The following is a 27,736-nucleotide window of genomic DNA, read 5'->3' as shown; positions in this document are numbered from 1 at the left end:
GTTCAGGACTCTGATGATCATGTTCTGAAACTAGATCTGGATCCTGGTATCAACCCTAATCCGAATCGTAATGCTGAGTTTGATAAGAAACAAGATCAAGAACTGATTTTGGATCCTCATTCTGAGTTATGATCCTGGATGATGATGATCCCGCATATGATCTTGGATCCTTATACTAAATTCTGTTTCTGATTTTTTAACATAAATCTTCTGCAATAAATAATGTTTCCCATTTTGAAAACAGGGGGTTCCCATACAAAATGAACATAAAATTCGGTACAATACGAACGATTGTAACGATGTAATGATTATCCAATTTTGGAACTCGAGTCCTTTGATAATCTCTCCGACACCGAAATTAGTCAAGCTGTAGCTCTAGAATTCAGTTGACTGCATCCAGTTGAATTCGCTGAATTCCACGGCAGAAAACGCTCATCGTGCCCCGATTAATGGTGCTTATACTGCCCCAGGGAGGTTCTCATTATGCCCCTACAATGACTGATGTTCAGCTTTCGGCAAAAAATTTTAAAATGCATTTATAACGTTTTTATCTACTTTTTTAAGTTTCAGTCAGTTAAGAAATAGATTTTTTAAGTGTTTGAACACGAAACAATGATGTTACTCATATATTAAACAAGCGTCCTCCTTAAGGTGGCCATTATGCTTTCCCCTACATCTCCCATTTTTTATATGGAATTTTTTTTCCCAAACTTATTTAAACAGATGATTTTCTGTATTGAAAGATCCTTTCCACTTTGTAAACGGAGAGCCCTACCAAATTAGATGAAAATTACGATACAACTCGAAGAATGTTTAGTAATTTTCGACAAAAAATATATTTAAATATAACCAAATGGTTGACAAAAATTACATATCTTGACTAAAATAGCGAGGCTTCATAAAAAAAAAACATTAAAAATACGAAACAGCTGGTTCAAACGCTTTTCATCGTATTTGGAACACTGACAAGTTTTTATAATAACAGCCTAAAATTATCAGAAAAGTTCATGTGCACACAGTTTAACATATGAAAAGATGATTTTCTGAAAACTTCCTTAGAAAATCAATATTAAAATCAAAACAATTATTGGGTGACATCTAATTAGTTTTGTTAACTGCTTCAAAAAAATTTCCCATGTTTTTTACAGGGGGTGTCCAAATCGATATTTCAAATGTTTTCAAGAGTTTCTAATGAAATATGGTATAAGTTAAAATTATTTTTTTTATTTGGTTTCAGAGGAGTGAGGCTCACATTTAAAACATTGAAATTTTAAGACTTCATACGAAAAACAAAAAATTTAAAACGAATATCACAAGCAGACTTTGATGTCCAATTCGATAGCAAATTGAGATCAAAATGAAAAAAAACTACAGCTAAACGATAGCATCATTTGCTCTCAGCATTTTAGCGGATCAGAATCTACACAGCAAAAAAAATGTAACGATGGATGATGTAATTTCTGGAGATGATGTAGTTTTAGGGATTTCTGTTAAAATAGTACATCCAAACGATGTACAAAATGCGAATACGTCGTGTGATGTAATATTACAATCTTCTATGCGATATCGCATCAAATAGTCAATATTTTTCTGGATTGACGTCTAAAGTTTTATTCATTTCAAAAATTTTGAAACGGGTTACGGAGCTCAGCAGTATTTGTTTGGCTTGTAAGTACTACCAAAATCAATTAAATATCTGAGCGAAACTATTGCTTGAGTTTCATTTTATTATTTTTCAGTTTTAGAGAATTTGGCCCATTTGCTTCAGCGATAGAAGATTTTATTATTTGAAACACCCGGATGATAAGGTGGATATTTTATTTTATTAATCTTTCCTGTGAAATTTAATTTATAGCTACAAGAAATGATGTGTTCCGGTTTGCAAAAAACGGAGTGGCTTAAACCAATCGATTTGGGAACAAAACTTGGGAAGATTAGTGTTAACTGTTCAGTGTTCGTTCCATGAAGTCATGAAGTCTGAATCCGAAAATTCATAATGATTCAGCGTATTGCCCCATACAGGCCCGTGCGAAGGACTCATCCATGGGGGGGGTTTTCGAAATTGAAATTGAGCTAGAAATACCAACAATACCAAAAAAAGGCACGGTGTGTTTGGTAGAAGGACTTAAAGGAAAAGCTACAGTATTGCTAATTTTTGCATAGGCTGAAAGTAGAGCTTTTTCCAGTTCATTCTCACCAAATGTTAAAATATTTGATCGGTGACATTAAAAAAAATATATTTTAAGTGTTTTACAATTATAGTGGTGCTAATTCTTTAATTTTAACTTTCAATAATAATAATTGAACTAGTTAAAAAAACATACTCATCACAATCTATATGAAATTTCAAAATTATTGTAAACAGTTACAGAAAATACATAATTAAAACAAAGAATACTGCTTTTAAAAATATCTCCTAATCTTCAAATTTTAAAATCAACTGGCAGACGTCTTGGAGGGTTGAATTTTCTAAAATCATAAAAATTATCTGAATCTATATATCATTCCATTTGAATCCATTCTCTTTAGATTTTCTGACTATGAAAACATTTTTGAAACCACTTTAACTTTTTTGTGATAACGCTTATGCGATCTGGAGTTGGAAGGTTTGTCATAATTCAAGCTTTAGGAAAACTAAGAAAATCAAAAGGTAATTGAGTCAACATATTGTATTTAAATTAAGCTTTGAAGTTGCTACTTCGAATCATTTTTCGAACTTTTCATGGACAAAAGCTAGAACAAAATTTATTCTTATCGAAAATTTAGATTTTTAGGCTTCCAAGAAAATTATGTTATCGAAACACAAAAATTTGAACTTGAAAAACAAATATAAATTTATTAAAAATTGTTAAAATTTTCTTAAAAGTTTGCTATAAAACCGGTAAATGTATTTCGAAAAAATACATTATTACTTGGTTAACTTTTTTTGTAAATAAAAATAAAATGTTAACTCAATTGATCGGCCTTGTAGGTAAAAATCATGTTTTTTTATTAAGAACATTTCAAGATTATGAATATGATAATTTGTTCCATTAGGAACAAACAGGACATGTGATGAAAATAATTCTTATCAAATTCTACTTGCTAATTTTTATTGCTTATTAATTTCAATTCTTTCAATCTGCCTAATTTTTTATAGAATTCAATTGATGATTCAAATAAACGAACTTCTTGAAATCTGCAAAACGATTTGATTTTTGCTTTAAAAATATCTCAAATGCAATTTAGTTAATATATCTTTAAAAGTTCGTTAAAAATCTATTATTTTACATAACTGAGAAAAGCGAACAAATGAAAAACTTTAATAAGTTTTCTTTCGCAGAAGTTAAAATGATCTTGGGGAGAAAACCTTTGTTTTGAATTTGTTTGAAATGTTTCAAAGTTTTATCAGAAAAGTGCGAAATTTTCTTAAATAATTTATACATATTTTCAAAAGTTGCAAGACACCATAATTAGCTCTTAAATTCTATGCACCTGATTTAAATGTGAATTTGGTGGCCTTGTGTAATTTACCAAAATCCTTTAAATGTCGAGTTGAGCATTTAGAAAAAAAAGACAAATTTAAGTTGATATTGAAATTTTTTGTCTCTTGAAGAATATTTCATACCAGCATTAAAGTTATTATTATATAAAAGCGTTTTATAATTATTAAAATGATTTGTAATAACGTAATGGATAAACTTGTTCAGATACATTTCTTTGAAAAAAAAAAAACAATTTCAAAGACAAGATAGGGTTTTATTTTAAATTGTAAATCGAAATTGAAAGTTAAAAACAAGTTTCAATTCGTAAATGTTATGTACTTTTGCAGAATCAAATGTCTTAAGCCTAAAGTGATATAGAAATAAAAAACCGCCGGAGGCGAGAAAATTTTACGACATGTTTGTTAACACTTATTTATAAACACGTTTTGGGATGAAATAATTTCCCGTTACTATGGTGAATTCATTTCTTGAATTGAAAAATTATACTTTGGAAAAAACCCCCTTCGGGGGGGGGGGGGGGGGGTTAAACCCCTAAAACCCCCCCCGTTCGCACGGCCTTGGCCCCATATTCGGACAGCTCAAGCGTGGAGGATCTCCTTCAAGATAAGGGAGAATGCTGAACAGAAAATTCTGATAAAGGTTTAATAAAGTTAGGTTTGGGACTTTGCATAGGATAAGTAATATTAACAAATATGAACTTAAAACATCAGGATATAATAAATTAAAAATAGCTTTAAAGTTCATGGCATTGTTTGTTTTTTATTGGATTTCGTCAACCCTTTTCGACTTGATAAAAACCCCTAATCTGAACTCTGCATCAATAAATGTATCCCAAAGTTTAAGGAAAATCTTAAATGATAGCGTTTAGTACATAATTGTGTCCTGCTTTGTCTACTAAGTTACATTTGTGGAGTAGCTGATACATCAAAAGAATGTAATATTAGGTACTATTTGCGACTCAAGTTATGTGCACGTTTTTGATGTAATATCGCAACACTTTTTTTGCTCATGCTGTGTAGGCATCATGAGGGCATAACCAATTTCAATTTGACAGCAAGCCGAGACCACCACGAAGTACTAACAGCAAAATGATAGCATCCTTTGCTGTATTTCTCCTCGAGAGCAAAATTAAGCATCACTATGGTTGAATTTAATTTTTTTTTCGAAAATATGAAAGTTCGATTAAAATCACGTTGAGAGAAAAATGAAGGCATACTTAAATGTGGGAATGTATTTTTTTTCAATTTTCCTCATAAAGCAAAGTGGCATCATTATGAAAGCATGAATTTTCAACAAACGGGATACAAGAAAAAAAAAACATTTTCAACAAAATATATTTTTCGTTTATTACAAGAATAAATCAGTCACCAAAATGTGATATTTAATCCCTTTTATGTAAATGAATAAAAAGTCTTATTTATTTGCGCACCCAAAATTCCTATGCAAGGGCGGCAAGTTTTTGTGGCTAGGTCAAGAATGAATTGTTGGTGAAGCTCAAGTCTGTTCTAAGGGTTTAAAAAGTTGTGCTTCTAGTTACAAACTTAATAATGATAAATGTTATTATTAAGAAACTCATAAAGGTTGCTTTTTCATCTGTTTTTTAAGTGACCAATATATTTTTAGATCATATTTGGGGACATAAATATGATATGAAATAAATTCTTTACCTACTTAAAAACAGGGTGGATATAAATCAATATTTTTTTTCAAAAAAATTAAATTTTTTTTTTATTTAAATCGGATTTTTTTTATTTCAATTGGTTTTTTTTAATTCAAATAGGATTTGTTCTAGAAATCGCAGATATTATTAGGAGTTTCCTCACGTAAATGTCTACGAGCATAGGAGGTGTAACTAGGTTAAGCTTGCCAGATTGCCCGGTTTTATCCGGGTTTGCCCGGATATTTGATGCAAAATTTCGAGAAAGTCCGGTCCGGCCCGGTTGCCCGGATATCGTGAAAAAAGTCCGGATATTGCCCGGATTTTTTCACAATTTTCACAAAGAAACCAAAAAAAATCAAAGTGTTTGAGTAAGTTTCAGCAAAATCGATTAACGGTATGGAAATTTTCAACGGTTGTTTCAAATAATTTCGCTGATTTACTTTTATAAACCTTTAAATATTTAAGTGTTCCAAAAAGTTTCTGGAAGTTTGCCATTACATTAATAAAATATAAATTTCAGTTTTTTGCATTTTTTCTTTGCTTTCATATATAATAACACCTGAATTTTGCCCGGTTTTTGCCCGGTTTTTGGATTTGAAAAATTTAAATCCATGCCCGGATTTTGCCAGGTTTTTTTGAAAAAATGCCCGGAATTGCCAGGCCCGGATGGGAATGGAAAAAATTCTGGCAACCTTAAACTAGGTCAACCAAAGATCGCTCCATTTTCCAAAAATGGCACCTGATCCAAACCTCTCCCTTACTAAAAAAAACCCTTCCTGAGATATTTGAATATAGATTCGCAGACGTATAGACGGTTTCTATAGCTGGTTTCAGAGTTTTCAAAACAAGCTTTTGTAGAAAACTGGAATAACAGATAGTTTCAGTCTTATTTTATAGTTTAAATACAATTTTTTAAAGTTTTTTTAAATTAAGATGGTTAATTTCAGTAACAAATGAACAATTCTTTTACTGAATGAAAATATTACCGAAATTCACCAAACACTTTTTATAGACGAACTATGAGTGTTCTTCTTCTCTTGGTTTAGAGAAATCTAAAGATCAAACAAATAGAATAAATTTAAATTCATAGCTTTTGAAAACGTTGAGCGTCAAAATTTAAGCAAAATCGTGAAAAATTAGATGATTTCATAAAAAAAGGGAAGAAAATTTACGTCAGTTTAACGAAACGAACAAAAATTATTTTGAGCAAACTTGAGCGGACATTGTTTGGGTTATTTGATTGAAATGCCAACTTTCCAATCAAAATATCTTCATTGAATTAAATTTAAGTAATATTTATGAAGTATGTCCACGTGAACATTATCCAAACCAAACCCCTACCCCCTTCTACGTGGACAAGCATTCGGTATTCCCTTCAATCACAACTTGCGGAATATCCACAAAGAGCAAGAAAAAAAATCAATTCTGTATTCCCGAGGATATGATCCTTCGATGCTTAAAAACGTGACAAAATGAAAAAGAAAACTATTCCATATTTACTTAATTTCAGGTATTTTATTCACTGAGAAACTTTGATTTAAATCACTAATTAAAATTAGCAAGAGCCTACTACAGGAAAAATCCGCTTCCAAAAAGTTGCTGTCCCTGAGATAGTAAACGTCTCGCCGTAAATTGACGGTTTTCTGGATCGAATCTGTTGTTCCTAAAAGTCTGCCCATGTAAGTTTCCATTACAGTTATCGGATCGTGAAATAGTGCAGTATTTCTGATATTCCTGAATTTTCCGCCTTGCAGGAAACGAGCTACTGGAAGATATCCACCTGCGCAAAATCCACGTTAAATGCCTACCATTCGATTTTCTTGTGTTTGCATCGTGAAATTCTGCCAGAGTTTCGACGTTTAACAAGGCCTTTGTAAATTGATGCCAACGTAGACCCTTGGTTGGGCTATTCGAAGACTTTTTGGTGGATAAGCATATTGCTCAGTTATAAAAAAAACTATGCAAAATGAAGTACTGCCTTCAAACGTGGCTGTATTTGATAAAAATGTTGGAATGTGAAAGCGGGTGTATAAAAATTTAACTTGGTTGGTTTCTTATGTAGACTTAACATGAAATGTCAAGCATTTCAGCAATTTTTTTTTTGCATAAGTTATACAAAGGACACCTGAGTTTTCACTGTGAGAGGTTCGTTTTAGGAGAATCTTACCTTGAAAATTAAAACACCATTGAGCGTTGAAATTGAAAACGTATTTTTAAATTACCTGACGACAAAGGATTCAAAACCACAGTTCTCAACAATTATTGATCCTATTTATCTATCGTTTTTCAAACTTTCTTTTTTTTACTTCAAAGCATTGAATTACCCCCGAAAAGCAATCGTGCAAAAACATAAACAAAACAAGGGTTTTTATGACACGGTAAAAGGAAAATACCTTATTTTGGGTGAAATATTATAGTTTTGCATTGAAATGGAAAAGCGTCAAAAAGGATTTCGTGAAAAAGGATCGAAATAACAAAAAACGCAAAGTAAAAAATTCGATAAACAAGATAATGGTCCTAACCGTATAAAAGTAGGACATTTTGGGGCCAAAGTAGGACGGTAGGACACGGGTCGAAAAAGTAGGACATGTCATACCAAAGTAGGACGTCTGGTAAGCCTAAACTCTATAAACATATACGGAAGAATGACCCTGGAAGTTAAACTCCCTTAAAAAAAAGCCTAAACTCACTTGATGTCGAGTTAAGCGGGCCATAGACTACACAAATAGCCTGTACAAATTCGATGATTCCACGACGATTTATCGAATTTCATCGCATTTGTACAAATGTTGTGTAGTCTGTGCCCCGCTTTATGCACACTAATTTTTAAAGGCAGGATAAAATAAAGACTGTCTTCCTGTTAGAAAAACTATCAGAAACAACTAAAAATTATAATAAAATTCAACTTACAATTAGGAATTCACGATATTTTCCCACACGTATGTTTCTATTTTTTAAAACTGCATTTAGAAGTTCAGACATAATCAAATTTAAGTCTTAGAAGGTAGCTTGGTGAGCAAAAAGTTCTGTATGGGACTGTTATGCGAGTAGATTTGTGTAGACAACGCACTTATTTCAGATATAACATTTTTTGTTATTTTGTGTAATCTCTATATCACACTTAGTCTGTATAACGGCGTTTAAGTTTAACAAATTTTGTTCTTTATGTAAAACTGCTTCTAAATATAATTTTAAGCGGTTAGTTAGAGGGAAGTTTACTGGCGGAAAACTGTGTTGAAAATTGAAAATATTTAGTTTAGCCCCTACTGCACAAGCTGAAATAAAAAAATTATTTTTTTTCGTGAAATATTAGTTTTCTATGCAAAATTAGAGCAAATTTTGCTATCACGCCATGAGTCTCAAATTTGCTCTATGCCAATGAAAATTGGTTCACAAAACATATCGAGATGGTTTTGATTGTGAAAAAAAAAGAAATTATTTTAAATTCACACGAGTATGGGGAATTTGATCGACACACCAGTCGTCCTGCTGAACTCTGCCCAGAATAGAAAAAATCCAGGAAGGAACCAACAGTTCTCTAAATGTTTTGTTTCTGATTTTACAGTAATAAGCACTCAGAAAGAATCGATAGGTATTGCTTCAGCACTAATCCGATACTTCAACGCTCGCACGTCGGGTACCTAGTTCAAACTCACTTGTGCCGGTGCCGGCTTTGGTCGTCGGAAAGTTAACCGGATTCAGGATGGCCCCTGGGGGCGGAAATCCGTTCTGCATCAGCGCCGCCAGCCCGAAGGCCGTCGTCAGATGGTCCTCGGTCTTGAAGGTACCCGGCTGCTGTTGTTGCTGTCCGGTCCCTTGCTGTTGATCTCCGCCGGCCGTATTGATGGTGGTCGTTTCATAGTCGATCTGCGTCAGGCTCCGATCCGAGACCAACGTCGTGAAAGACCGTTCGCCGCCTTCCGGCGCGGCCGGTGTCCCGGACGCCAGCTGAGCCACCTGGGCCACTTGTGTGTTGTGTGGGTACAGACCCGATTCTTCCCCGTACAGCTTTCGGGTGATTTCTTTGAACATGTCCTCGTACGTCTCAACCGTCGTCGGCTGAGACGTCGGGATTAGAGCGGTCATCCGTAGGGGACCGCGCCGTGCCGCGATGCCAACCGCGATTCTACTCGCGACTGACGGGAGTTATCTGAAATTGGGAGGGAGAAGAAAAAAAATTTAAGTTTATCATTTAATATGGTAAAATATATAAGAAAATTCAAATGAAATTGACAGCGTTTTACTATCGCTTGTCGGCAGATTCCGGGAAGCTGCGAAATTTCAGTTTCATTCATAACTTGTGTCCCACCGACAAGGGCAAGGGCGCCTCAAATTATAACAGCTGATAGCTTCGACCCCCCTTCGTTTCGGTGAGTTTGTTGCTTTCTCGGAAGACCTCAAACAAACCCTCATCCCATTTACCCCAAACTCAAATATGTATAACCGAATTCTTTTCTATGTACTATGAACGAACAAAACGGCCCCACGCTAAGCCCATTCACAGAATCCGCACGTGGTGTCGCTCGTTGTAACACAACACACAGGCCCACAAAGATTCAAGGATCACGGAATCGGTTTGCGGAAATGCCACCCACTCAAGAGCGTCATTGGCACTCCAGCTAGCTAGCTAGTCAGCAGCGTCATAGCTGTCATCATTAGTTCGGAGTTCGCCCCCTGGCTGCTGGGGTGGGCTTTTAGACTGCTGTCATCAGCATCAGTATCATCGTGGTATCATTCGGGGTTACAGTCAGCAGCAGCAACAAACGGAAAATCCACCCACGTTAGTGACGAAATATGAAGCCTCCCCGAAAAACGGCCGCCAGCAACGGATCGGTGTGGTGGCCAACCGACTACTTCTTGCCTCAACAGCCCACAAAATGGGTGGGTACCCATATTGTAGGAAAACTGATCCGAAGGCAAAAAAAGGAAAGTTGTTTAGGAGAAGCAGTGAACCACCCACGCTTCCAGGGTGGATCGAACATGTGGGCGAGTGCAGCGAGTTACGGGCGGGATGAATAGAACCCACTAACCTATCATCCGGAGACGGGAGGGAGCAGACAGCCGGGCCAGAATGAAGTACTTCCCTTCTTCTGGGGTGGAATCTTTTTCGCCATCACCAGGTTGATCTCCGCGTTTGGACGCTGCGGGTGGATTGTTTCTGTTTTTTTACCCTCTTGTTGCAAGTAGAAGCGGGAGTTCAACCTGTTGATTATATGGCTCGGTTGTTATCCTGGGTGCAATATTTTTGAAAGGCCGAAGCCGAGTGGCAGTTTATTCTGATTTGTAACTATTCAAATACTTGGCAAGTTGTTTTATATCAATCGATTAATTAAATAAATAAGAAATTAAAAAAAGGGATTTTGACAGGTCTTGTACAAAATTTCAAAAATAGCATATTAGCATATTGCGCGAATAGTTGAGCGTCTATCATCACAGAGTTCGGCAATTGAACTACTACTTAACTTTAACAGTGATTATTACGAATAATACAAAACAGAAGTTGGTGATTCGTTGTTAAGGACTGTATCTAAAACTCTTTAGCAAAATCTTTCTGTGAAGAAAAATGAAAAAAGTTTATTATTTTAATTTTTCCTATTCGGTTTATTGATGATCATTTTGATTAGGAACAATATCATGGTTAACAAATTTAAGTAAAAAAATTATGTTCTAAAGAATTATCGCACTTTTGATGAAATGCCTCCCATCAGATTCTGCACAGTAGCTTTTGTGCATTTCTTTGATGCTGCCTTCCAATTTTTCTCGAATTCTTCCATGCTTTGGAAAAACTGTCCCCTCCTTTCTAAAGATCCCCCCCCCCCCCAACATCGTTCAATCGGTCGGATATCTGGACAATTCGGTGGATTGATGTTTTTCTCGACGAATTGGATGTTAACTATTGTCTGAAAGCCACTGCAGTCCTACAGGCTTGGGTTAATGATCAGATGCCAAATACGGTCAGAAGACAGGAAGATACTGATGCTTTTTATAGAGGGGCAGCAATCTATTATTCAAGCTTTCATCTTTGTAAACTTGAGCACCTTTTTTGAAGAAAAGGAACAAGTAGCTTGCCGTACTAGAACCTTCTGCTCAAATTTTTCCATCGCAATCGTGCAGTCGGCATCATCCACCTCCTCGTCGTCGATTTCGTGTAGAGTTGTGGCCCGGGAAACGTTCCTGAATCCTGTTTGCTTTTCCGGATTGCTTTTCCGGACTTTTCTGAACTGTTATCACTCTAGAAGTCAACCAATTTATTTGAAAAAAAAAAAATATAATAGCAAATGGTCGCAAATTGAATTTCCTTCAAAAAGAATATAATTTGGTCATGAAAAAATTTCAAGTGGTTTGTATTGTGATAGATTACTTTTGTGGCGTGAATTCACGCTAGAATTGACCATTGTTGACTTCAGTACATACCACTTTGATTTCCTGTTCTCATTAGCTTAGCTTAGCTTGCTTAGCTTGATTGACTACTCACATCCACCTTTGAACTATGGAGCCCGAAATACTTCATCTTGAATTTATTTACCATTAGGTGATTCCATTTTTGCTTCAACATTACTTTTAATGCATTTCGAACTCCATTGTCGCAGGCGTGGCTCAGTAGAACGAATTCCACATCGCCAATGGTTGCTACTCCGTGATTGACCGAGGCCATCAGTTTTGCTCAAAGGTCAAAAGAATGGTGCTTGGGATTAGCAGCACATCCTCAAAGCACAAAACAGATGCTCTCTCTTTAAACATCAATAACGGCGTCGGCCACGTCCTAGTAGTCAATGGATAGATTGGAAAAGGTAGAAAGGGATGAAAGATCAATTTTGTGCTTTAGGACCGAGGTTACCTCTGCATCCTAGCAAAATAATTTAAAGTTGGAGGTTTGGGAGAAAAGGACATGAGCAGGATACACTTTTGACTAGTGTAATGACGTGAAAAACCAAATCCTATACATTGTACTACACTCGAGTTCTTCCCTAACGACACTCAAAAGTTTGAAAACGCATAATGTTTTTAAACTATTAACTTCCCTTATTGATGAATCAAATGGAAGAAAAAAATGATATCAGTGTAAAAAATATCTTTTAATAAAACAATGGTGACCGTCTTTCTTTTCTTTAACCATCAACATACAAAATTTAATCTAAACATAAAAAAGTATGTATCAGATTAGTCAGCTTTAAATTTTGTTAAAACTTATTTTAGTTTATGAAAATATTACTATTGTGTTATCAAAAAAGTTAATTATCCATTTAAGGTTTAACCAAATTTCAAAATTTTGGAATCCAGGATTTATGATCCTACAAAAATTGGAATTCTAATCAAAACTGCAACTTTCTGCCAATTTTTAACTTCCGAAATGCACTTTAACGCCGATAAATTCTGTAGTTTATTAAAAGTCAATTTCGTGCCAGAAAAAAGTTATGTAGATTAACAATATATGTATGTAACTGCATATAATAAATATAACGGTCGATAATCAGAATCATAACTTAACGATTAACTCAAATCGATAAACCCGACGAAAATGAAGTGAAAGTTTTCCATTAGTAGCTAAAATTGTATCACAATTTGGGGACTGTGATTAATCAAATTCTAACCTTACTCAAAGACTAAAAATAATTTAAAAAAAAACTTAGCTTTGTGCTTTCAGGCTGATAGTATCAGATTTTCTAATGAAGAGCATTCCTGGAGGGAAACCATCCTAGTCAGGAATCGGGAACCAAACCGGTAAGAATAATTAAGACTCGATCACACCAAATTCTTCTATCATTTCCTTGTTGAAAATATCGTAGGTTCAGCAGTCCATTCCCTTCGCTTGGTATCCTAGGTCCACAGAGCAGTTTGGGAAAACATTTGATCGAAAATTTCTGCAGCTCGCTCGTTTGGGGAATTGGGTATTATTTTTTCTCTACACCCACACGATGTTTACTAAAAACTCTTGGAATTTTTGGAGCCTCTCTCAATCACGTCCTTCTTGTAGCATTGACTACTTAGATCCATCATACCACTTTGATTTCCTGTTCTCATTGTGGAAAAAGATATCGGTGTTTTCAAATAAGTTATAAAATAAAACAATTACGCACAATTTGATGTGCATAGCTTCTCGATTGAACAACAACGAAAAAAGTTATGCCTCTTTAAAGTTGTGAATGTGACGCGAATTTACTTAGTTTAAACAGAATAGGGTAGTAGACTGAATTCCGTCACGAAATTTCATATTATCCTGAAACATTCCTTAGAGTCTTCAAATTTTATCTACACTTTTAGAAGTGATATTTTGTTATTCCAACTTTCCCATTTTTTCTGATTCTTCAGTATCATTTCCTAACTTTTTCCTAATTTCGACTGACACTTGAATAGCAACATATTGAGGAATCATACGTAACAATTACTACTGTTTCTTATTGTCCTTATTTGAAGATTCACCAAACAATTTTTTATTATTTTCCATATTTTTTTCAGTTTAGTCGCGTCTTAACTACAGAAGTTCGTACTTGAACTTGCATTTCTCTGACCATGCAGAAAATTTTATTTATGATTTATTTTCCACATAGAAATTTCAGCCTACTTCTCCCACTGATCACACTGACATGAAACTTAGAATGAACTTAGAACCATTTTTTGTCTAATTTATTTTGTGAGATTTTGTAGGTTCGCAATACCGACGGCAGGTGGCGAACCTGAAAAATGTGACAAAAAATGCCCTGTAGGAAAAATGTACCTGTTTAGCCCGATTTCATCGGAGCAATTGCCTGTTTTTTTTAAAGTTGGGTGGCGTTTCCTAACTAAACTGGGATAGCATTTCTTCAAATCGATCGATGCGCACTCTGGAATCGACATTGCGTACTGTTGAAAAAAAAAATATCCAGAAAACGAAATCGAGTGTCCAGTCAGTATGGTCAGTGCTTCAACCTTTCTCCGTGTAGTAAAATATGTTGCTATGGTTCTCAATTTGTGTTGTTTTCTGCCGAAGGAAAAATGGTCCCGATCGACGGAGTATGCTTAAATATCTTTAATTTGAGATTCTAAATGTTATTTAGATATTCAATTTGGAACAATCGATGGTGGATATTTCACTTTTTGGACAATACTGAATATTTCATTAAAAGAAATCATAAAAAGGTAAACATTTTACTAAGTAAATTATAATAATATAATTTAATAATATGATTTCAGATTAGTTTAATCTTACAAAACATACCTAACTCAATTGCCCGGGACTGCCGGCACTTGTATGCGTTTTTTAATCAAAGTAATCAACAGAATCTGTCACTGCAACGGCTACTGAAAGATTATTTGTTCGATGGGACAAAATTACTTGAGGTTTTTTTCAATGTTCATCAGAACATAGTACTGAGAATAAAGTTTTCTCTTGAAACTACAAATAAAATAAAAGTGATTCCAGAGATGAACTAAAAAATGATGAAAACGCAAATGGGACGGACTTGCTATGAGCGGCAGTGGAGCACGTTTGGTGAATGGAAATCAAGCATTCCTCTAAAAATGGATGAGTTTGTAAAGGAATAATTTTTTTTGCGTTGACTTTGCCTTTTTCAATACCCTTCAATTGGGCACATCAGATTTTTTGAAAACTCCAAATCATATTTCGAGTATGGAATTCATAAACGAAGTCAATTAACTTATCATGAAAGATATTATGAAATAAATAAAAATGGTATACTGGTGTTATGGTAAGGTTACCACAATTTTTTCAACACGTATCTGGGCCGGACAAATCCGGACTATTTTATCTAAAAATCTGAAGGAAGCTGGGCATTTCAATTCAAAACTGTCGATCAAACATCCTCAAAAAACTCAACAAAAATCAAGAAAAAAAACTTAAAAAACCATTTTTTTCATTAAAACTCATCAGGAGATTTTAAATTGTATTTAAGGCTTAAAAAACATTTCATGATTATATTTATAAAACTTTTCTAAAAAAATTCTTTTTGGACTCATAAATAAAAAAAAACTTACAACACTATTTGTTTTTTCTGTTTGATTTGGCTTTTTTCAATAAAATCCTGGCAACCGGGCCGGATCGGACTTTACTAAATTTTGTTTTAAATATCCGGACAAACCCGTATAAATATGGGCGTACTGGCAAGCTTTAGTATAAGATTTATAACTATAAGATTTTTTTTAAAGTAATCAAGAGTAAAAAACTGTATTCGGTTAAACTTTTAATTGTTTGAGAGCACTGATGGATGACAACAAACTTTTCTACAAGATGGTCTAATTTGATTCAAAATTTTCAAGTCCGAACATGCTTTTTTTTCTAAATGTATTGAAAGTTGTTGGGGAAAAAAAATACATACCTAAGATTAGTCTCATTTGGTTCAAAATTTTCAAGTCCGAGCATACTTTTTTTACTATATTAAAAAATGTTGGGAAATTAAGGGTAAAACGGCCATAACTCCATTTTACGGTGGCTGAAACAGCCTTCATTCGACTCTTGAGCAAAAAATCACACAAGGTTGGTCTCATTTGATTCAAAATTTTCAAGTCCGAGGATGCTTTTTCTCAATTAATTGAAAAATTGTAGAGGAATTGAGGGTAAAACGGTCATAGCTCCATTTTCCGATGCGTGCGGTGGCTCAAACAGCCTTCATTTGATTCCTCGGAAAAAATCACACAAGATAGGTCAAGTTTTGTTCAAAATGTTTTAGTCCAAATCAGTGTTTTTCGGGAATGTTTTCAAAATATTCGGGAATTAGGGGTTAAAAAGGCACTATATCTCTGTTCATAAGCTTGTGTGGCGTCTGAAACTATGTCCAATCGATTTTCCGGGTATTTTCACTAAAGGAAAATATATTTTTGTAGCTTTGGTTAATGTAGGGCGGAAGATATTGAATTTCTTCGCGGTTTATACACTTTTTTCCCCATTGTGCATTGGTTTAACTATTTATGAGTTCATATACGATTACGCCTTTTCGAAAACTAGGCACTTGGAAAGTTGGCTGATCACTTTTGAAAAGCACAGTAGGTGGCACTGTTTCTATTCAATTCTTAACGAATTTTTTTGTTGGTAACATGGTAAATTTCGTATTTTGAGCATAATGAAATTTTACACCCTTACATAACTTCTTCAAATTTAAACAAATTTGTTAAAAAAAACACTTGAAATCTTTGTTTTGAATTGAAATTTAAGACCCATAGAAAATCAGATTTTTAGAAATGTTACCATCCAGTTTAAAACTGCCGATGAAACAAAATTTTCTCTACAAAATGCATTTTTATCATTTTTTTTATTACAAATTCACTAATATCAACAATAGGGGAGATGAGGGCGTAACGAGCACCCGAGGCATAATGAGAACTACGCTTTTCTACGAAAGTGCGTATTTTCTTAAATAAATTTTCATGAGGATTTGTTTAGTACTTCCTATAGTATTAATTTTTCACAAAAAAAGGAATCTCCTTATCATCTTTACAGAGATATTTAAAAAAACTAGCTTTGTTCTCAAGTTACGAAAATATTATAATTTTTGAGCACCACGAAATAAGCTCTTATGATCTTAAAATAACCTTGATCTATAATGTACGCACTGCAACATGATGTACACATTGTTTCTCAATTTTTACCATCAAAAAATTTTTGATTTTTCACTTTTATCAATTTTAAAACACGTTTTTACTTAAATTTGTTGACTAGGGGCATATAGAGCACCATATTATCGAGGCATAATGAGCATTTTCTGCCGTAGAATCTAGCAGCGAATTAAAATTGATTTATAGCGCCACACCTTGACTAGTTTTCATCCGACGATTTAGCCTATTGGTAAGGTGTCGGAGAGGTAATCAAAAGACTAGAGTTAGATTTCTGTTCGAGGTGATTTTTTTCCATTCACAATTCATGATCGATTTTTTTATTGTTACATTATACGGCTAGTAGCATCATCCTCCGAACAAAGCACTTAATGTATGAGCGTGCGTGAATTGTTTGTATTCTACAAACAGACCTAGATTATTTTGTTATTGCTTTGTTTGATGAATCTACGACTCACCTGACTTCATCGAATTGAATTCGCTGCTAGATTCCCCGGCAAAAACGCACATCTTGCCCTGATTAATGGTGCTCATACTGCCTCATGGGGGGTTCTCATTATGCCTCCACAGTGGCTGGTTTTCAGCTTTTGGCAAAATTTTTTAAAATGCATTTTTTAACGTTTTCATCTAGTTTTTCACGTTTCAGCCCGTTAGGGAATAGGCTTTTCAAGTGTCTGAACACGAAACAATAATGTAACCTCCATATTATAGCTATTTTCTATGGTTAAATAACCACGCATGAAAGGCATAATCAGGAACAAGAATGCCAAAATAAAATAATTCTTTTGAAAGTAAATTTTTACAGGTTTTTATTTTCAATAGTGCTGGAAAAGGATATCAACATGTGCGTCCTTCCTTCTGAAATTCACTTTACAATAATGGGTTAAGTTGTTAAGTGAAGCAACAGACTGAGGCATTGGTGAAGATAGAAAGTTACCATTATCAGATAGGTTTTACGGAATTGGGTTCAGAATACGATTTTTGTAAACAGAAAGAAAAAAAACCTCTTGTGTCCCGTAATGAAGTGACTAAAATGTTATGGAAAAGTTTTGATAATTATTTTGATAGCTAATAACAGTAACAATAACACGCCTGCTTTATTGTTTTCTACATAACTTGCAGAGCTGATGAAAAGCAAATAAATTGGATTTTGAGAGTCTTATGTTTGATGAATTTGAATGAAAATATTCAAAAAGTGATAAAATTTGGTTAGTGATAAAGTTATGGTCTTCGACAAAGTTGTTCAGCGGAAAGTTTCCTTTAGAAAATTCATAAATTGGCAACAAAACCGTTAGCAGGCTCGGTTCCACAGAAGAAACAAAAATAATGTTGATTTTTCAGTACAAATTATTCAATTTTCCCATACAAAACTGAAAGTTCAAATTTACCCATGTAAACGATAAAAATTATTAAAAATTCTGCCAGACACGAATGCCACAAGGATGGTAAAGTGTCGTAAATATATATAAAAAAAATTAAAATTTCTGAAAAAAATCATGGATGAGTTGTGAACTGATACGATGCTTTTTATAGACCCCAGGGGTTTGAGAAATTCAGATTTGACTATACATCGACTCAGTCTACTAAACATAACAAAAAAAGTAGGTAGGTATAAAGGAAATGATGTCTTTGCGAGAGGAGATTCTTTACCAAAAATTCCAAACTAATTCTTTCATGGCGACCGTTAAAATATTGTTTGCTCGTGCAGCAACGACAGACAACTGTTGATGATACCTTGACTGAGGTACTGATAACCATTAACCGGGTTCAAGAGCGCAAAAACACCCGACTCAAGTGCGTCCGCCGGCAGACAGACAGCTAAGCAAAAAAAAACCCCCCGGTGGGGTAGGGAGCTTCCCCAATTTTTAAGCTTAGAGCCAGCGTTCATCCGGTTTTATCATACCTTACTCGATTGAGAGAACGACTCAAGACTCGAGAGCATCGAGCATGTTTATCCGATTTGGTTTTTGTCGTTGTTGTTGTTTACGTCTCTTCGTTCGAATGACGCCGCTTCGTTTCGCGTCGCGTCGTTGATTTGGGTGGTGGGTGGGTGGCAATTCAGGTGCAAGTGGGCGTTTTACCCCACTTTGTTTGCGACTTGCGGCGACGACCTCTTCAACCAACACTTGGTGGTGCTCTTCTTCTTCGTTTTCTTCGTGGAAGTCTTCTAGGAAACATCTTTTTTTTAATAAATTTATGGGACGTCGTCGTCCATTCGGTCGGTCTGTTGGGTCGGTTCGTTTATCGCACAAAGCTTGTGGGAGCCAAATACCTAGGGCTGGTTCTAGAAATGTTGATTTTGTTTTCCGTCCTCGTGTGGTGTGTTAGTCAGCTAACATTGATGACGGTTTCAATGATGGCGATGATGGCGATGATGATGATTATCAGCTTCGTTTGCCGGGTGGGTTGAAATGATGTTGGGTTGTTTTTTTTAATCTAAGTAGGCATGAATGAATTTTTTTTTGTTTTCGAAAGCATGTGTGGGCGGTCAGTGTTTTTATTTTTGTTTGTTGATGCTTGGTGATTATCTTGCTTGTGTGGTGGAGTTTCTTTTTTTGAACGAAAGCTGCCGATATGATGATAAAATTTTTGGCGGAATTTTGCATTTTCCCATGTTGGGAAAATATTATGGAATGGTATGCCACGAACAATGTCCAAGTGAGGCTCAAAAGGACGTAAACCCTCCCAAAGTGCCAGAATTTCTATTATTTGGTGATTTGGTGATAATTTGTTTTATTATTTCCAAGAACTTAGTCGTTTAAATTTTCAGAACAAAATAAGGATTGCTAGTTCCTTTTTCCATCGCGAGAAACGAGATAAAACCATTTGCCGGGCAAGTAACGTCGTCAACGCCAATGACAGAAAGAAAAAAATCAAACGCGTCACGAGACAAACAAAAAACAGAGGTTGGAACATGCTTTATGTGGAGCTACTGAACCAGTCAGCCAGACGTTGTTGTCGGTCGTCGTCCAAAGTCAGGGAGTCGAGACTTGATTAAAAGTTCTCGATTCTCTGGTTTGGCAGCGATGTGTGGCGGGCCACCATCGACAAATTTGCTAGGGCTGCTGATGGAACGCTCGCGGCCTCCCACCTTCATCTTTCCGGGGAGGAAGGAACGAGGATTAGATTTATTGGCTCACTGATGACGGCCACCAAGCCATGGTGTTTAGCTTAGTTTGCCGGCATCGTCCGGGAGAGCTTGATTTGATTAGGGTGCTCCAGTTTTTTTCCCATGTCATAACCCCGCTGAAAGTTCGATCAAGAAGATCTCGAAATTGAAACACTCTACTGGGCGAATCCGCCTGGTCTTTCCGCGATTGAATGTTGTGGGACGCATGGGTGGAAACAGCTGCACCACATCGTTGTAAAGTTAAGCTGTCTGGCAGCAAAAAAAAAATAAAATAAAGGGGTGGTGAAGGAAATCCAGATCTCGTCGTCACGTCACGACGACGACGGCGAAATGTGGCCGTCGTTGTCGCCGCCGCCGCGAATGTTTCATTGAGCGTGCTAGGTGGTTTTGTAGCACGATTTGGGGGTCGCCCGGTCAAACACAACAGAAAGGAAAAACTGTTTGCCACCCCCGATAGCTTCATACATACGTATTGCCATTGGTGCGCTCCATCGTTGGGCGAAAACCAAGGCGCGAAAATCAATTTATAATTGCGTTCATTGCCGAAATTTACTCCTAGAACATCACACGAAATTTGTTCGAATTTTGTGATATTTTATGTCCATTTTGTATGGGAGCCCCACTCTTTAATGAAACAAATCATCTCGTTATGTAAAAGCTTGCAACACTGAAAATCAAAAATGCCCAAATTTGAGAACTCCCACCCCCCAAACCTGAGTTTTTAATAGACAACTCAAGTTTTTGAAGAAGTCACAGCTTGTAAATACGCCAAACTTGCCCTTCAAGCGGAGATTTTTTTTTTGGGGATTTTTGATGTTGGGAAATCTGATTCTATTACTTCCATCGTGGTTGGATATCACCAATAAATTACATTGTCTTCGACCGCAAACCACTTCCTCGAGTCCGGATTCGTGAGCTAGGATTGACAGGGCAAAACCTTGGGCTAATTTGATACCGGAACCTGTTGCAAACCAATTTTCTTAAACCCGTTTGCTTTCCTTGTCCCACATTTTTCAGTAGTCATATGAATTTTCTTGGTAATTTCTCAATTCGCGAAAGCATTTTTCAAGACCTTCGCATTCATTATCACTTGAATTTGATTTCGATAACACTTTTTTCACTTAAACAGGAAACATTTTTTTCAAGGTGCGAAAATTTTTGACGTCTTTTCAAGTCAACGCCTACTCGAACCTTCCGTGCTGAAGCTAATGAGCAGTCTTCGATCAAAAATTCGATCACTGGCCTACGATTAACTGGAATATAATTTTTCACAAAAATATTTCAGCCCTGTCTTATTTACGATTTTAAATATTTTCACAAAACTTAAATTCAAATGACTAGCACACTACTGAAGTATTTTTTTTTCAGAAGGTTATTCTAATTGGATTTCAGCTCGTCCAGTCGCTTAGGAAAACTCTTTTGAAATCTCTCGTTCAAATTTTTTCTCACTTCCAGGAAACATGAAAGAAGAAGCTGAAGCACGATCGTAAAATTTTGGACCCGTGGAAAGAATTAGGTCGACATATTTTTGCCAACCACGGATGGGTGGCAAAAAATCCACCAACAGGATGAGCGATGCGAGAAACTTTCGAATTCGAAGTAGGAATAAAGAAACTCAGGAATAAAAAAGAGACAAACTACCACCACAACAACATCCCACCAAACCTGCTGATCGTTTGCTTCAATGACGAAGGCGATGATGATCGTCCTCCAACCAGCCAGGTAGGAAGGTACCTGTGCGCGTCCCTAAAATAGAGAAGACTCGGCGTAAGGTGACTCGAGAAGGTGGCATCTGGCTACCTCGAGGCTACCCGCACACAAACGTATGACATGAAAACATGCGAAAGGAAAAAAATAACACCCCTCCCGAAAAGTCTGAAACGATCGAGAAATCTCACGCAAAGGGGGAAGCGATCTTTGTCCGAACGAAACTTTGTGTTGAGAGAAGGTCTCCACCGAAAAAAAACCCATCCAACCCAAGCTGGTTCAACTTTTCGGTGGTTTTCTTGGAAATTTATTAATTTGCTTTTTTTTCCTTGTTTTTATGCAGCACAACCATCGTCTCTAGTGTGCTTCCTCCTCCTTGTTGATTTGGGGTGGTGGCTGACTGGTCGATCAGTCGGTTGCCGATCGAGTTGGTTGGGTTGACCTCGACAGAAAAATTCAAAACAAAAAAATAAAATAAAATATCGCGAGCTGGTTTCTGACGATTGTGTCTCCTCCTCGTAGAGGTTCTGGTCGATACGGGGCGACGAAGAAGAGCTCGTCGAATGATCTTTTGGGTAACACATGTACTATTAGGCATTCGATTGGACGGGTCGGTGGGTTGTGGGTGAGGTTTTGCATAAATTAGAGGGCCTTTTAAATTATTATTGCCAATGATGGGGAACTTGAAACATCGAGCTTCGAATGTTGGAAACATTGGATCCAGTGTTTTGTCGTTGGTTTTAACTGCAAAAAAAAACGGCAGCTTGTGTATTGACGAGCCTTTCAAAAAATTTGTTTTTTTTTTATCAGAATAACGTTTACAAGTGTTTGGACAATAGTTCAGTATTGGTTTTCTTAAATGGAATAACTTGGTTATTTTCATCGAAATGTTATGAAACACTCAAAAACACTCTTCACATGAACGCTACACGGAGAAAAAAAGTATAGTATCTCCAACAATAATCCACTTATATTCAATCATATATCTGAGTGATTCTCGATCAACTATAATTATCAAAATTTCAACAATACATGTAATAGACAATCTGATTGATTCCGTGCATTCAACAGTATATATATTACATTCAACTATGGTTGTATGATTGGTTTTGTGCATTGAACTATAAATATAATAGATTCAATTATAATGTACGATTGATGTCATACATTCAACAATAATTGTAGTAGATTCAACTATAATAATATGATTGATTTGATTGTAAATATGATAGATCCAATTATAATAATATGATTGATTTAATTGTAAATATGGTACATTCAACTGGTTTAATCATTAATATGATGGATTCAATTATATTTCTATGATTGATTCAATGAGGTCTACTTTAAATATTGTAATTTAAAATTCTGTTTATATTGGAAGTTACCATATCTCAAGATATTTTTCTTTTTCATAATAATTGCAACGTTTACTTTCTTTTAATTTATTATTTCAGCATTTTGCATCTAGTTCGTTTTAGCCGCCACGATGCTACAAAAGCTGACCGGAAATCCCGATATCCATGTCCTCGTTCCTCCGCTGTTATTTGTTTTTCATATTGATGCATGGTTGCCCAGCAAATTGTGCGTCTTAACTAATCGATCCCGGAAGACGTCCTTAGAAGTCCGTGCTTCTGCACCCCTCGAAGATTGACCTTGTGGGGGGAAAAGTTACTTAATATCATGACAACAATCTATCATTCGATATACCAATATACCAAAGCTAGTTTCCTGTGGGATCTGGCCAGGATTACGTGAAGTAACGTCGAGATCCACGTTGATTTCGCGGGCAGCCAGAGTAGGTGTACCTTTCACAATTCCAGGAATTTACTATATTTATAGTTCAATACCTAGAACCAATCATACATTTTTAGTTGAATCTATCATATTTACAGTTGAATCAATTATACCACTACAGTTGAATTTATCATATTTATAGTTAAAGGTTAGAGGTCAACCAGAAATGTATAGTTGAATCTGTAATATTTATAGTTGAATATCTAAAATCAATCATACAATTGTAGAATATTTAGCTTGCAAACATATGTGAACGACCTCTTTTCAAGATGGATGATCTCCCCGTAGAATTGTATACCTATTTTAGTTTTATTTTGTACTTCGAAATTTCTGAATAGATTTCCGCTGAAACCTTATAAAAGACTTCCTCTGCATGTTTTCAATGTCCTTTTATATTTTTTATAAATGGATCTGTACGGACGCAGGATTCCGTTGTTAGTGTCCCACGAATTGGGTCCCAAACGGCTATCGAATTTCGGGTGAGCAGCAAACAATTTCGGTCATCAATCGACCAGCGATGGCGGAGCAGAACAAAACCAAGAACGAACGAACTTTCGGGTGGTAAAAAACACGTCCGTTGCGCGCGAGTAGGTTTGAAAAGTGATTTTATTGTTGCAAATAAATATTTGACATGTCACTTAAATTATAGCGTTTCACTTCACGTATCACTTTTTCGTCAAGGTTTTCTCACTACTTATTCTATATTGTGAGTGTGCAGTGTTGGTAATTCATTTTCGTTTTATAATGTGTGTTGTGTGAAGTAGTGTAATGTGGAATTTATGTTTGTGTATGATAATTACATCGTATTTCTTCTCTTACACTTAACTCGTATTTCTTCTATTTCACTTAACATTCGTAATAAGTAAATTTCATTTCTTCGTCAAATTTTATGTATTTCATTTTGTGTCGATGCCGAATCGCTGCGATGTGACTGTGTCGGAACAGGATCAATGACATTAAATTGTATAAAACTCAAAAACTTCAGATTTATTTACTAAAAAGTTTCATACGTTGGATTTGTTTTTTTTTTCGAAGATGAATCACTGTATCCATATGTGGCGACGTAAACCATCTTACCCTCACATCATCATTTCATCACCATTCCATCATCATTCACCGTCATTCATCATCATCATCAGCCAAGCACCACTAACACTACAAACTAGTTCCTGAACATTCCATCAGTCAGTCCAGTCGAGATCCTTCTAGAACCAAACACACGCATGCAGTAATAACAACAACAACAGCCACGCAATTGATGCCAGCAGACAATAGCCGGCAAACCAACAATAGCAACAACAAACGATAGCACCGGCAAACAACCAATAGCGTTCTCACATTCGCTCACACACACACACACACACACACACACACACACACACACACACACACACACACACACACACACACACACACACACACACACACACACACACACACACACACACACACACACACACACACACACACACACACACACACACACACACACACACACACACACACACACACACACACACACACACACACACACACACACACACACACACACACACACACACACACACACACACACACACACACACACACACACACACACACACACACACACACACACACACATATCTATAGCTATAAATATCTGATCATTTGTAAATAGAAGTTAGTAATAAAGTGACCATTATATAGTGAACACGTATCTTTTCTATCCCGTGAAACCGAATCCCTCTTCGGGCGGAAACCCCCATAAATTGATGACCCCGCACGTTCAGTAAAGTGACCGCGTGTGAACCGACTTTCCCGAAAGTTCTATCGTTATCGCGAGTGTTCGAATTCTTGAAGCCTCCGTCGCGAGTGCAAGAACAAAAAACGCTAGTGCAGTGGGAAAGTGCTCGATTTTTCCCGAAAGTTCCACGCTTTTCTTCGTCGCGCCGCGAATTTTAAGTGTATCGGGAGTAAAAAACTTCTCGAGTTTTCCGAACAGTGCCGAAATTATGGATCCCCTCAAAAAAGGATTTTCCCGATTATTCGGAAGGCACGTCCATCTCCATCCTGGAGCAGCAAATCGAGGCGCTTACGCGTCGTCTAGATCAGGCAACATCGAGAAGATTCCAGAATTGTGAACGAGCAAAGAATTTGTCGCCTGATACACAGCAACATGCGCAGCAAAAACGTAATCGTGGATGGATTTGCTGGTTTCATTACCGGCACGGGGCACAAGCCAGAAAGTGCGAGAAGTGGAAAAAGGACAATCTGAAAATTCAGTGCATCTTCTACGACGGCAAACCCGGAAGAAGAAACACACGTGCAGTTTTTAGGTCACACGTTCCTCGCCGAGCGCCGCTCGAACCAAAATCAAATCTCCAGCATCAAGCTGAACCAAACAATAAACATCCACCGTATTCACGTCCACGATCAACAAACGTTGCAAAGCTTCCTAATCGACACAGAAGCCGATATTTCTGTGATCCCACCAACACCAAAAGAAATGTTGAACCGAACGAATTCTCATCAATTGTTCGCAGCCAATGGAAGCCCGATCGCTACTTACGGCACCAAACGATTGACGATCGACATTGGTCTACGTCGTTCGTTTATCTGAACCTTCACGATAGCTGAAGTCAAATCACCCATCATCGGAGCAGATTTCCTGAAGCACTACGACTTGCTAGTGGATCTCCGGAGAAACAAGCTCGTCGACAACACAACGAAACTGGAAATCAACAACATCAATGCAGTCTCCGAACCATCCATCACCACATTCGATGTGAACGCACCATTCGCACAACTACTGAAGGAGTTTCAGGACATTACAGTTCTGAACATGAACCACCGTCCTACGAAAGCGCAAACAATGCATCAAATCATCACGACTGGTCAGCCCGTTTTTTGTCGTCCCCGCCGTTTGCCCATCGACAAATTGAACGAAGCCAAAGCGGAATTCAAATTCCTCATGGAACAAGGCATTTGTCAACCCTCGAAAAGCTGCTGGGCCAGTCCACTGCATCTAGTGAAGAAGCCGAACGGAAAATGGAGACCTTGTGGTGACTACCGTAATCTTAATGCGATCACAGTCCCAGATCGGTATCCAATACCCCACATCCAGGACTTCTCAACAATTCTGCACGGTAAGTCTATTTTTTCGTGCATCGATTTACAACGAGCATACCACCAAATTCCTGTGGCACCTGAAGACATTCCCAAGACCGCAATCACCACGCCCTTTGGATTGTTCGAATTTAAATACATGACGTTTCACCTACGGAACGCCGGTCAAACTCTCCAGCGTCATTTGCACGACATTCTCGGAGATCTGAACTTCGTATTCCCTTATGTGGATGATTTGTGCATAGCATCCACCACTGAAGACGAACACAAGCTGCACCTGCGCACCGTCTTCCAGCGACTCCGGGAAAACGGTCTCATTATTAACCCAAGCAAGTGTCAAATTGGACAACCGGTCGTCGAATTTCTTGGTCATTTGATCACCAAAGATGGCATCAAACCGAGTCCAAAAAAGGTTGATGCTGTCTTGAATTTCCCACGTCCGACCGTAGCAAAACAGCTCAAGCGATTTCTTGGTACCATCAATTTTTACCGACGTTTCATCCCCCACGCCGCCGTCGATCAACAGATCTTACAATCGATGATCTGCGGAAACATAAGGAACGACAACACCGTTTTGCAGTGGAGTGAAACAACCAATCAAGCATTCGAAAAATGCAAACAGGACCTAGCCAATGCCGTCCTTCTAGCACATCCAGCACCTGAAGCAAAACTAGCCCTGGAAGTGGATGCCTCTGGCACAGCTATTGGGGCAGTTCTTCATCAAATCACCGAAGATGATCGACAACCATTAGGATTTTTCTCCAGGAAATTGAGTGACAGCAAAAGGAAAGCTAGCACGTATGACCGAGAGCTATTCGCAATCTACGAAGCGATAAAGCATTTCAAGGATATGCTCATCGCTCGTGATTTCTGCGTGTACACAGATCACAAGCCTCTCACTACAGCTTTCCATCAGCGCCCGGAACGTGCTAGTCCAACTCAACAACGCCACCTCAGCTTCATCAGCGAATATACAACCGACATTCGACATGTCCCCGGCGAAGCAAACAAAGTTGCTGATATGTTGAGCCGTATCGAGTCAATCACCAACGATACAATCGATTTCGATCGTATGGCCCTCGAGCAGAAAACTGATCCCGAGCTGAAGCTGTACCTGGAAAATCCTCCACTTAACACAACCATCAGGCTAAAAGCGCTCAAGTCCCCGTTCTCGTCTGCGCCTATCTATTGCGACGTGTCAACTGATGCAATCCGTCCATTCGTGCCGAAGCAGTTTCGCGATGCGATCATGAGAAAATTCCACAACGTTTCACATCCTGGAATACGTGCGACAACTCGTCTTAT

At 36.9% G+C, this 27,736-nt stretch overlaps 1 protein-coding gene across 6 annotated transcripts in view; it reads right to left on the bottom strand.

Moving 5' to 3' along the window:
* Nucleotides 1-27,736, bottom strand: part of LOC129749988 (protein charlatan) — a 97,881-nt gene that overhangs the window by 28,722 nt on the left and 41,423 nt on the right. For 5 of the 6 annotated variants that reach the window (XM_055745164.1, XM_055745166.1, XM_055745168.1 and 2 more), the window contains exon 2: nucleotides 8,787-9,295. In XM_055745164.1, coding sequence (XP_055601139.1) covers nucleotides 8,787-9,231 — 445 coding nt within the window. In that variant the 5' untranslated portion in view covers nucleotides 9,232-9,295. The remainder of the gene's footprint in view (nucleotides 1-8,786; nucleotides 9,296-27,736) is intronic. The other variant, XM_055745167.1, reaches the window with a different exon arrangement.

Source organism: Uranotaenia lowii, chromosome 2 (genome assembly GCF_029784155.1).
Source record: "Uranotaenia lowii strain MFRU-FL chromosome 2, ASM2978415v1, whole genome shotgun sequence".
NCBI lineage: Eukaryota > Metazoa > Arthropoda > Insecta > Diptera > Culicidae > Uranotaenia > Uranotaenia lowii.
The sequence above is the reverse complement of the archived record's forward strand: the minus strand, read 5'-3'. Positions and strand labels throughout refer to the sequence as shown.